Source organism: Azolla caroliniana, unplaced genomic scaffold, assembly GCF_043228905.1.
Source record: "Azolla caroliniana isolate FFs.n. ecotype wild unplaced genomic scaffold, voAzoCaro1.0.p SCAF_4, whole genome shotgun sequence".
In the NCBI taxonomy this organism is placed as follows: domain Eukaryota; kingdom Viridiplantae; phylum Streptophyta; class Polypodiopsida; order Salviniales; family Salviniaceae; genus Azolla; species Azolla caroliniana.
In genome coordinates, this window is record NW_028230439.1 from 24,738,443 (window position 1) to 24,750,219 (window position 11,777).

The 11,777-nt window shown below is 39.7% G+C and overlaps 1 protein-coding gene across 1 annotated transcript; it reads right to left on the minus strand.

Moving 5' to 3' along the window:
- Positions 1–1,982: 1,982 nt before the first annotated feature.
- LOC147865584 (respiratory burst oxidase homolog protein F-like) lies at positions 1,983–7,658 on the minus strand. Its single transcript, XM_087318430.1, has 15 exons — positions 6,950–7,658; positions 6,342–6,501; positions 6,208–6,256; positions 5,969–6,082; positions 5,447–5,869; positions 4,818–5,204; positions 4,613–4,708; positions 4,354–4,469; positions 4,155–4,257; positions 3,992–4,062; positions 3,470–3,629; positions 3,189–3,353; positions 2,684–2,812; positions 2,455–2,533; positions 1,983–2,334 (listed from the first exon to the last, which is right to left on the minus strand). The coding sequence occupies exons 1-15, from the start codon at positions 7,641–7,643 to the stop codon at positions 2,225–2,227; spliced, it is 2,856 nt and encodes a 951-aa protein (XP_087174556.1). The 5' UTR covers positions 7,644–7,658; the 3' UTR covers positions 1,983–2,224.
- Between the last annotated feature and the right edge of the window lie 4,119 nt (positions 7,659–11,777).

Genomic DNA, 11,777 nt, shown 5'->3' on the forward strand with positions numbered 1-11,777 from the left:
GGTGAGGAAATATTGAACATTTTTGGGCAAATGCAAGAACGAGGAGTATCTCCAGATGTTATTACTTAAGACATGCATAACTTGTGGTAGGATTGGGTCCATGGTTAAGGGCAAGTCAATACATGATGATAATGAAAGACAAGTTTTGGTTGAGACAAATTGCATTGTTACTTAAATGCAAAATGTGGTGGAGCCCATGAAGCATGGATTATCTATCTTCAAAGGTCTCTTTGCACAAGATGTGTTATGAAATGTTTGGAATAAACCAAGATGGATATATGGCTGTCCAATGTCTCAAATGTATGCCGAAATAATGTCTAAAACATGATGCAACCACATTCACATGCAATATTCATTGTATGGAGTATTTTAATACCAATGGTGGAAAAAAACAAATTATTTACGAAGGCAACCTTCTCGACAAATAGATTAAACTTGCTAGTTTTGGAATGCTTTTTCTCAAAGAATGTGAGCCCTGGTTTGGATCACATTATTTCAAGCGTCTAGATTTTGATTAATCACAATGATAAGGTTCATCCTATGGGATACATCTCCGATATCAATGCCCTCCAAAGACTTGATGTCAAAGCTTTAATTGACAAATTGAAAGAATGGCAATGCCACAATTGTAGAGTTGTTGACACATCCACGTAAGTGGCAACCATCACATGCCATGCCACCATTGGTGAATTCGTTACTCAAATAAAAATAGAGAGATTTCATCTCAATCATAAAAAGTAGACTGAGAGAATAAGACAAACACACATCATTAAAAAAGGGAAAGAGTAGACATACTTAACATATCCAACTTCTTATGCTACTAAAAAAGAAGTTGAGCACTAAAGTAACTTTTGGAGGTAGAGAGAACATTCGTAGAATCCATCGAAGCAACTTGACGTAGGGAAGTTGACATATCAACATTTACAAACTTGTCATAAAGAGGTAAAACTTGTAATATGATTTCTATTGGAGCATGTACCTAATTCAACTTGGAGTAATTCTTTTAGGATACATTGGTTCATACAGTGTATAATATTGAAGGCATATCAAGTTGTTTACCATTGTATAATATACTTTATTTGATGGCCTTGGCCCACACACTAAGAGGATTACAATTGGATTTTAGCCAATTTGAGGCCATGTCATCATTTAAAATGCTAGTGAAACTAACAAACTAACAATCCATGAGATCAAAGATTTTATCAAACAATTTCCTATGATTGCTTCCAAAAGGTTGTATTTAAAATTGTTGCTTAATACAAGTTCAAGTTTGTTATATTAACCAATCTACTTCATTGTAGTTCCCAAAGCATATGAGAGTCCCCAACCTTTTGAGGCCAAACACATGGATTCATGTTCAGGCAAAATATACAAACCATTTCATTTCTATTCTACATCAATTATCAAACCAAAAACTCGTTGTAAGGATAGGGTTTAGGGTTTAAGTAACCAACCCCTCTAAGTAGAGTCAATAGTTTGAAGATGAGGACATGTAATTCAGTAGATAGAAAATGTTGTGCATCATCACAAAATCATTCTTTATAGATTCATAATCTTTATAATTGTGGGGCTCAAATTTCAAATATATCAACCATAAAGCATGTAGATCCAACAATAGAATTGCAGATTTACGTCATGCACAGTGGTTTTATTGCTACATTAATAATGGAAATTCTTCAATTCTATGCTTTTCCAGCAAGTGGAATGACATTTAATGTAGACTTAATAAACTTACAATTGTGTTTTGTGACAATTGAATGTGTTTTGTAAATGAGTAACCCATATCAGCGAATATTGGATTGTGACAACAATGTTTTTGTGAAAATGTGGTGGTTAATTAATATGTATACAGAGACACATTCCTAACAATTAAGATTGACTGTTGCTCGTAAATGAACAATCTACATGGGATAACAATTGAATCCAGCTTGTAAATAACTGATATCTGTATGTGAATGCTCAAACTATTGACAGAGATTGCATTGTTATAACATGTATATGTATATATGTATGTATATAAAATGTAACAAAAATCATTTACAAGGCGAGAATAAGAATGGGCAATCCAGAGTGGGCTTAACTCGCTTGATTTTGATCAAACCCACACCCATTTTGTCAAGAATTTTCTTGGTTTCAAAAAAATCCTTTTCACTCAGGGATTAGGCATTCCATTCAATAAATAAAACAAATATAAAATGATACAAGCGGTGTGACCTAAAACAGGCTAGAAATTCTCCTTGTGGAATTCAAACCTTGTATTTGATTTGTGATTATAGTCTCTTGCAAGCTCCTTCAGCTCCTTGGCTAGAATAGATGGTCCACAATAGAACACACCTACACATTCCAATCAAGTAAAACGAAATAAACGAACTTTCTTTTCATTTAGCATCAGACAAAAGAACTAAACATCAAGTCTTGGGGTTTGGGTTTCACTTAAAATTATCTCACAAATACCTATCCTCGAATCCTTGTGAGCATTTGCTACCCTTGAAAACACCTTTTTCCAATTGGGCCTTGCAAAGTGGGTCCTCACCTGAATGAATAACACCATGATAACCCAGTATACCAATGTTAGAAAACATTATTACCATGGTTCCAAATTGCTTTTATAAGTTGCTCATATCTGCAGATATGTCAAAAAAACGCTATTCATTTGATAACATATGATTAGTTCGAACAGTACCCGTGTTCCGGACACTATGTCAACCCCATTCCGAGCATGGTGCAAAGATTGCACCATAGTGATAAGAGCTGAACGAGCATCACCTTCCTCATACACACTTGTAAGGTAGTTATGAAGCTCAATTACAGCCTGCATATGCAACCATTATTGAAACATTACTCGAACAAAGACTAATAAGTGCAAAGGTGGATAGATCCGTATAGATCAGGAGAGTACATTGTCGTGCCAATGCCTAAAGTTTATACACATCATATATGTATGTATGTGTATTTATTAATATTTAGCATTGCCTTGGGAGAAATGATGCTGCTTTTACCCCCTTGGCTTGTGGAAAATGATTTGTAAAACCTTACTTTTATACTGATCTCAAAACTAAAAATACAAAGAGTTTTAATAATGAGCTTAGCATACGTTGTTATAGAACTAAATACACTATATATAATAAAGTAGGTGTACCAAAGCAATGCCTTTTCATATTGTGCTTTACATACACACTTGGGATTACCTTGTTGTCTATCTCTGCTACCTCATTCATAATCCCTTTGAACCAATCGAAGGACCCTTGCTCTTTCGTGACCCAACAGAAGTACGCATTTGTCGGGCACCTTGGCTTCTTTTTCCTTCTAGGACTTTGATTGTCCACAACAGGGCTGAAGTCTAGAGATGTATCCTACATTAGCCAAGCAATGTGATGGCAAAATAAAGCTGTCAATTAAGTGTTCATCCAAGGATGAAAAGGGTCTTGTAGTAGAAAAGTGTCTATACATTAAATACCAATATGCCAACCTGTTGTTGCTCCCCCATTTTTATGACATGAAGGAGGTCTTTCAAGATGCTAATAAAAGGTGTTGCCCCGATGCCAAGCCCTATGAGTAGCAGCACATCATATTTTCTGTAGTCCTGTGCTGGAGCTCCATATGGTCCGTCAATCCGAAGCCTTGGAAATCTGCAAAGACCCAAAATTAACTCATCAGCATTGTCCACATCAAACAGTGGGTGTCCCTGACAAGATATTTATATTTACATAATGTCAATGTATGTAATTATATATGTCTATCTGTAATTTATTTATGTATGTGTGTGTCAATACATGAATGTGTATGCAGGTGTATGTGTATGTGTATGTGTATGTGTATGTGTATGTGTATGTGTATGTGTATGTGTATGTGTATGTGTATGTGTAGGTGTAGGTGTAGGTGTAGGTGTAGGTGTAGGTGTAGGTGTAGGTGTAGGTGTAGGTGTAGGTGTAGGTGTAGGTGTATGCGATGTCTATGTATGCACACACCAGACAATGCCAACTTGACTAACCTGCATTCATCGCCAGTCTTGAATTCTGCTCGAAGAAGACCACTTTTACCTCCTATGGGAGGTGCCATTATCTGCATTCCGCCATTCCTTACAAGTTTGAGCTTATATGTACAGAGCGGAAAAGGCAGAAATCATGGTAGAACAGAAGAAGAGTCCGATTCACCTTAGAAAACACATTTCTCATTTCTTGGGTCCAGTCACCAGCGGTTCGGATATGTACACTAATGCAATTGTCGTCAGGTGCGGAAGTGATGGAGAATGGATGCCTACAGAAGAGATATATATGGCATGAGAGGACTGGCATAGAAAGCATAGACAAAACTTCAGGGATGTGTCATTGCAACCACAGTTTGATTGCTTACCACTCAAATGGTGAAATCTCAGGGCATTGAAGGAAAATATACATCCCACTCTTGTACTTAAATCCAGGAGGCTTGGTCATATGCAGTGCAAGGACATTGCCAGGATAGATTGCTGCCTGCATAGATTAGCATGTCCATGTGCAAGCATATAAGGTGAAATGGTATGTATGGATCTCATTTCGATGTTAACACAAGTAATTGCATAGAATTTTGTTCTGTTCAACCAGTACAAATCGGGTAAAACCAGCTTACTACCTACCTTCACAATGTTCACAGGGTAATGCCCTGCTCTAAGCGCCCTAAGCGAGCGCTCGCCGAGATATAGCATTACCGGAACAGATAGATAAACCCATGTCTGCAAGCATTCATTCATGCACACACATAATTAGAACATGTTACACCAATGAGAATCACAACAAAGAAGGCTGGACAGTATGATATCCAGAAAGAGCATCATCACTCACAGTTTTCTGGTACCATTCATGTGAGAGATACAGGAATACGGAGTGGATGATAAGAAGGATGTAGACTAGCACAAACAGGTGATGGGAGTACCAAAATGCATTGAAACCAGTGAGCCTATGAAGCGGCCAAGGCAGCTTCACAAGGTTCCGTCTGAACCACCGGCTCGCCAACACAAAGGCTATGGTCATGAGAATTACCATAGCAATACCAGAAAGCCCTTCTACGGATAACATAATTTGCATGTATGTTGGTCTTTTGTAATTGAAGTCGTCAGCTACATATCGCTGGAAATCAGCGTCATTCGCACAAATAACTCGAACAAAGTCACACGATAAGTGTGTACCGGCATGGACAAAGACACCAATAACTATAGCCACCGCAATAGTCTGCATAAGCACATCACTACATTCTCATTGCCACGATCATTACCATCAATCTTGTACTTAGAGATGTGTAATTGATTAGTATTCATTAGGGGCTCCATGACCTATGTTGTGGATCGGAACTTGTACATACCCAGGAGAAAGAAATTGCTCCATGGATTTACCAGTGGTGCAGACTTCCTAGATATGATTAAGCCCAACCTTTTCACATATATATGGAAGCTACAGACATTTGAATATCACACCTTGTGAAAGTTTATATTGTCATCGAATGGAACGATTGCCCCTAGACGAGAGGAACGAAGCCACGTGATTGTGTTGCGACAAACTGGGAGTAATATCAAGGCCATGTTCAGCTTCAGAGTCTCAGCAGCTCCTTTGGCGGTGCAAACGCAGTAGCCCATCACGTGAAAGGCTGCCCTTTGCCTATACTGGAGGAATTTCCATGTAAATAATCCCGCCATCATCAATATCCAGAGAGCTATCACCCATATCCTCTGCCAATTCTCATACACAAAATACATGGTTGATTTCATTTTCCGGGGAACAAAGCCTCTTCTCCTTGTAGGTGGTCCCAAGTTTTGGCTCAATGTTTGGCTGTAATTCGAATGCCGATCCTTCACAAAACCACCATATTCACAAAGCAACAAGGACTCTAGCTGAGCTAGCTGCAACAGACATCCAAGAGTACAAACAATACCATTAATCCACTCATGCGAAGAAAATAATCATCTACATTCAATCCCTGATCAAGACAAGCTAGTCACCTCAATGTAACCAAGGTTATCAGGATCAAGCTCTTCCATGATTAAAGCTGCATATTCCTCAGCCTGATCTTTGAGCTTAGAGAGCTTGTTGGCCGAAGCACTGAGTGCAATGATCTGTAAGCAGATGACTCAAGTTTTAAGACCATTAAGTTACAGATATCTCGAATGAGAACAGCAGATTAGAGATACTGCTAGCCATGTAATGAACATAAGATACATATACATATACATAGATTTACCTCCTTCACTTCCTCCTCAGAGATGCGGCCATCGGCATTCTTATCACACCTGCATTGCATTAGAGTACCTTTTATTCAGTTCTTTTATTGCTCAGATCCAAATATAGGCTTCATCCTAATGAGAAATTGTTTACATGTCGAAGAATATCTGGAGACGGGAATCGAACTTCTGATCAGAGATGAGGCACCAGAAGTCTTGCAGCTCGTTCAGAGAGATGGCATTAAGCCGCTGGCCTCGCCTTCTAGCGAGAGCATCGAATAGCTCTTTTGCAAAATCACCCGAGTCCTTCATACCTACACATAATCTCTCCCTCTGTCTCTTTCTCTCACACATACACATACAAAAACATGTTTAATCTTTGCTATGGGCTCTATCTATCTATCTATCAATCTATTTATCTATCTCGTTCTCTCAATTCAGTTGGTTGGGCCTGAGTATCAAATTCTACTCCCATTCCCCACCTCCAATCACATTAGAACCTGCTTCCCTGAGATATGTTATTACACGATCATGCATGCCTAGTCGCCTTTCTCTTAGGATTAAGCACTGATCTTTACTAGAATTGTTGAACATGATCAAACTACTGCACATGAACACAGTCAGTGAGAAAAGCTTCAGTTTTCTCCCATTCGTCGTCACATTTGAGGTCCGAGAGAGGACCATGACACTTATGTTGTATTATTATTATTATTATTACTATGCCTGTCTCTGTTTCTCTCATGCGTGCGTGCTTCAGCTTACCGATGCAATAGCCGAAATCCTCTCGGGCGAGAAGGCCGTCGACTGCAAGCTGATGAAACCTGGTCTCCACGCCTTTCCATAGATCATCGCTCGCATGAGCATTCCCGGTGGCTTTGCTGATGAATTGGAGTCCTTGGAGAGCATACTGCGTACCTGAGATTGATCTTGCCAATACCTTCTTCTTCCTCTTCATGAGCATAGCAGCCCTGCTACTGCCATGGCTAGAGCCATCCACAGTGTTCCCAATCCCCAGATTAGCAGAGAGCTTCCTCATCTCCGCCTTGAGCTCTTGCGAGAGCTCTTGCGAGACTTGTCTGAGCTTTCCGGCTGCGGAGAGTCCATGGGGGGCCGTGAGTCTCTTCTTGGCAATGACAGAGGAGTCGAGAGGCCGTCGCCTGCTCTGTGGGGAGGGCCTGGCGGCGCGGCCCCAGCTTTCTTCGTCGCCGCCGCCGCCGCCATCGTCGAGGAGGCGGACATTAGATTCGGGGTCATCAGAGGCCGCAGCGATGGAGTGGTCCAGGGTCGCCTCCATGAAATGCTGGTCTGCTTCCTCTCCGGCTCTGGCCACGATCTCTTCTAGCTTCCATGGCGTCGAGCTGGCCTTGGCGTCTATGTCCAGGCCTAGGTCGAAATCAAAGGAAGAGAGCGATGGCGGGCCTCCTGCTGCAGCCGCTGTTCTTCTGAACCCCTTCATGTCTCAATACTCACAGGGGGGGGGGGGAGGGGGGGGGGGGGGGGGGCTCTCCTCCTCTTCTGCTTGCTGCTCTCAGCAGTGGCACTCACTCATTCACTCACTCATCAATTCATTCAATGAATGGTTGGTTCATTCAGCAGAGAATGTGGTAGTGTGATGCCTGCTGCATTCACACACACACACACACACACAGAGATGGCGATGGAGAAACAGGCGAGTCTAGAGAGAGAGAGAGAGTCAATGTGATTAATGATTATATGCGTCTCTCTCTAGAAAAGAGCGAGGAGGAGGCATTGTAGAACGTGCAGGCAGAGTGGCAGATGAAGAAGATGAAGCAGAAGAAGAAGAAGAAACAGAGGAGGAGAGAGAAAAACAGAGATGGCGAAGAGAGAGAGAGAGGACATGGGGACGAGAGGGAGAGAGAGAGAGAGAGAGCCTAGAGAGAGAACGTAGAGAGAGAGAGGGAAGGGGAATTAAACCTTTTTCCCTCACCTTTTTTTTCACCTTTTCTTTTCCTTCTTTTTTTTTTTTTAAAAACAATATCGATTTCTTTTCTTTTTATTTTCTGCTCTTTAATTTATTTATTTTCTCTGTTTTTTTTTTTGTGTGTGTGTGTCTCTGTTCTGCTCGCTTTGTTTTCTTCTTCTTCTTCTTTTTGTTTGTTTGGAATTCCAATTCTTTTTCTTCTCTCTTCCTTTTTTCTGTTGTTTTGCTTTTCGGTTTCTTTTTCTCTCTCCTCTCTCTCATGCGCCTTTTTTAAACGTTTGAACATGCATTGAAGGCGCCCCCCCCCCCCCCCAATCCCCCTTCCAAACAGTACGATCGGCCGACGTGGCACCGAGCGCGCCTACGTGGCCAGCGCGCCTGGCCCGGGCCCGCCGACGTGGCGGGAGAGGCGGTGCCACGTCGGCGCGAAACTGGCCGGGGCGGCGGATCCTACACTGTCAATACCAGGGCCTCGCGCGCCTGACGTGGCGTGGCGTGTGCCAGCTGTCGGGTCGGTTTCACACTTGGTGTCCGGCTGATCCTTCCCCTCACAATCCGCCAATCCCCTCATCCTCTCATTGAATGCCCATCCACCTACCCACCTACCCACCCACTTTTCCCTACTATGTTTTTTTTTCTTCACTCACCCATGTATGTATATGTATGCAATTGAATGAATGAACATGTGACGCTTTTCTGTATACATCCATAAAAGCACATCCAAACATGGATGGATGGATGGCCATTGAAGTAAATGGATGCGTGTTTGTGTTTGTTTCCTCGATGATTCATCTACTCTCCACTCGATTTAAAGGAACCAACGCAAATGTGTAAATAAATTCATATGTGCCCCACCGGTAACATTGGCGCTAATTGATAGCATAACATCCTCTCACTCACTCACACACACACACACACACACAATCTCTCTCTCTCTCCCTCCCTATGATACCTTGTCAAATTATTAGATCCTTTAAAAAGCATTCCCATCAAGCATGAATGTCCATAGTTTACTTTATTGGTGTGTTGCAATATATTGGGCAATGTATAATCCATGCACGACAATTGAGGGAAAGTGGTTCACGAATTCGATTGAGAAACACAGAGACTAATAGAGAGAGAGAGAGAGAGAGAGAGATTCTTTTCTATTGACAAAAAGACTCTTTCCTAATATCTAATCTACACGGTAAAGAGTAGAATGAGTATGTAGTGTTTATGCTGAATTTTTTCGTTCTTTCCAAAGCTTTCATTAATGCAACAACGGAGTGTGTGGTGTACCTTGCGAAGAGTCAAGCAGTTGGTGAGCACGAAGGTGGGTAGATGAGAGAATACACTAAACTTCATCTAGCATATGGACTAGTTTGACGCGAATGGCACTTGTACTTGCTTGCTAGTGAATGTGTTTGTAGAGTCTAATCCAACACGAAATAAGGATTATTGAGAGATCTCGTTGAGACCAAGTCACCATGCATCGCTTTGTTAGGATTTAGTGACCTAACCTTAGTGGTATCGTTTGATTTATGTGAGTTGTGCTTTGCTAGTCGAAGCAATGACACATTGCACATGTTGGTGACGCACAAGCCGAATGTGGTGTTGATAAGAATTTAATATGCACAACCTTCAACGCCATTTCTTGGATCTGTAAGAACAAAAACAAACATGTCTTGCGTCTAGGAGGATGTCCATATGTATTGGCTAAAAGTGTTACTACTAGATATCCTAAATAGTGGCTAAAAATCCTATTACTTTTTGGAGCAATGCACTACAATGCTTCCTCTCCTTCATGGAAAATGTACTTCTTTAAATTCTCATCCTTGGACCCCCAGACTTCCATGTTCCTCTTGCAAGAGAGTTTCTCTATTCGTCAATAGATCTTTGAAATTCACGAAAAAGAGGATAGTTGCCACTTTTTTCATTATTATATGAGTTCTTCTTCTCACATGATTTTGATTTTTTAATTCAGTTAATTTTCGAAAAGCACAAAACAAAATTTTACAATTTTCATAATTAAATGAATTGTTGGGTAGAAGTTGGAAGCAAGAAACATTATAGGTTTTGTCAAATGTGTTATCCATTTAAAGAGCATGTTATGTAAGATGTTGGTTCTTTTCACATGAACATCTCACTAGCCTTAAAAATTACTTTTGCAAGTCTGTTCTTGGAGCCACGTACAAAGGAGCCTTTGTTTATCTTGCTAACCAATTGTGCATCTTTTACATCATTGTTTTCGGGTGGGATGAATTACATATATACATTGAGAAAAAACTTTTTATCAAGGCATGGCTAATTTAGATTTTTGAAAACCCATGTTATAATTCTTATAATAAAATGTACTCAGTGGAATTTTGAGAGAAGAAACACTATTGGTTTTTGCATGTCTTTTATACATTCAAAGCACATGTAATTGAAAACATTGGTTCTTTCCACCTGAACAATATCTTATTACTCTTAAAAAACACTTTATAACTTCAGAAAACATAAGAGTGTCCCTGGAACTACATATGAGTGCGTCTCTCATTTGCCTTGCAAACCAAGCATACATAATTTACATCATTGTTTTTTAGTGGGGTGAACTATATACATCAAGTGAACCCTTTTCATTGAGGCATCGTCATTTGAAACAATCAATTTGTAGATTAAGAAATTTAGAAGATATGTCTATGAACTACTTTTGTCCATGTTGCAAATGTCCATTTCCAACCGTTTCTTTCTACTAGCGAAATCACTAAAAAAGATTGATGTTGTAGTATTGTTTTTTCTTTAGGGAGGTGGAGGTTTTCAAAAGTTGATCATTCCCATCTCTTTCCATTGTAAACCAAGAACAACATAATGTCTAGATTGATGTTCTAAGATGGTTCTATATGTATACTTGTCAATTGAGAAGATTTAAATGAAATACAAATCCCTAACAAGATCATCCAAGATCCTTAGTAAGTCTATAATTATGAGAGATTTTTGGGCATTCAATGACATTGAAACTTTTGAGTTGATCACACTTAAAACTTGCATATTTGGACATTTTAGGTAAGTTGAACGAAGCCACTTTGACAATGTTGAGAATTGCCATCTTTAAAGTTGAGCTTTGTTGACCAATGGTAGTCATTACTTTGCACACTAGCGTGAACCTTACATCTTCAAGTTCATGCGTACAAGCATTGTGTTTTGAATTGTATGTATACATGCGCATGGCACATTTGCCACTCCTATTTAACTTCAACTCTAACGTAGGCATATAGGCAACGCTCTGATACATGCGATGTTAACAAATGTTGTGTATGTTTGTGGATGGATATGCTTAAACAAAGTTTGTTTATCATATTCAAAATATTTCTCCTCATATGAAGTCGAGTTATTGCATTTCTTGAGAGGCAATTCACTCATTGCTTTTTAGATCATACCCACAATAGATAAATAATAATTATAATTTAAATCCTTTTTTTTTAAGAAATCATTTTCATGCTACCTTCTTGTATCACAATACTTTATTCTTTTCAAACTCTAAACAAAAAACATGTTGGTAAATTAAATGTTATACTTAATCAAGGCCTCAATTAGACATGAAATAAGGCATAAAGTTCCAAAGAAGATAGTTTCTTATTCGTCGATGATGAAGGATTAGTAATAAAAGCATATGTTCTTATCATTAAT

Excerpts from the sequence above, each read along its gene's own strand:
- LOC147865584 (XM_087318430.1), bottom strand. The coding sequence starts at position 7,643 with ATGAAGGGGTTCAGAAGAACAGCGGCTGCAGCAGGAGGCCCGCCATCG. Across the intron at positions 4,470-4,612 it reads ACCCTGTGAACATTGTGAAG|GCAGCAATCTATCCTGGCAA; the intron begins GTAGGTAGTAAG and ends TAATCTATGCAG. Across the intron at positions 3,630-3,991 it reads AAGACTGGCGATGAATGCAG|ATTTCCAAGGCTTCGGATTG; the intron begins GTTAGTCAAGTT and ends GGGTCTTTGCAG.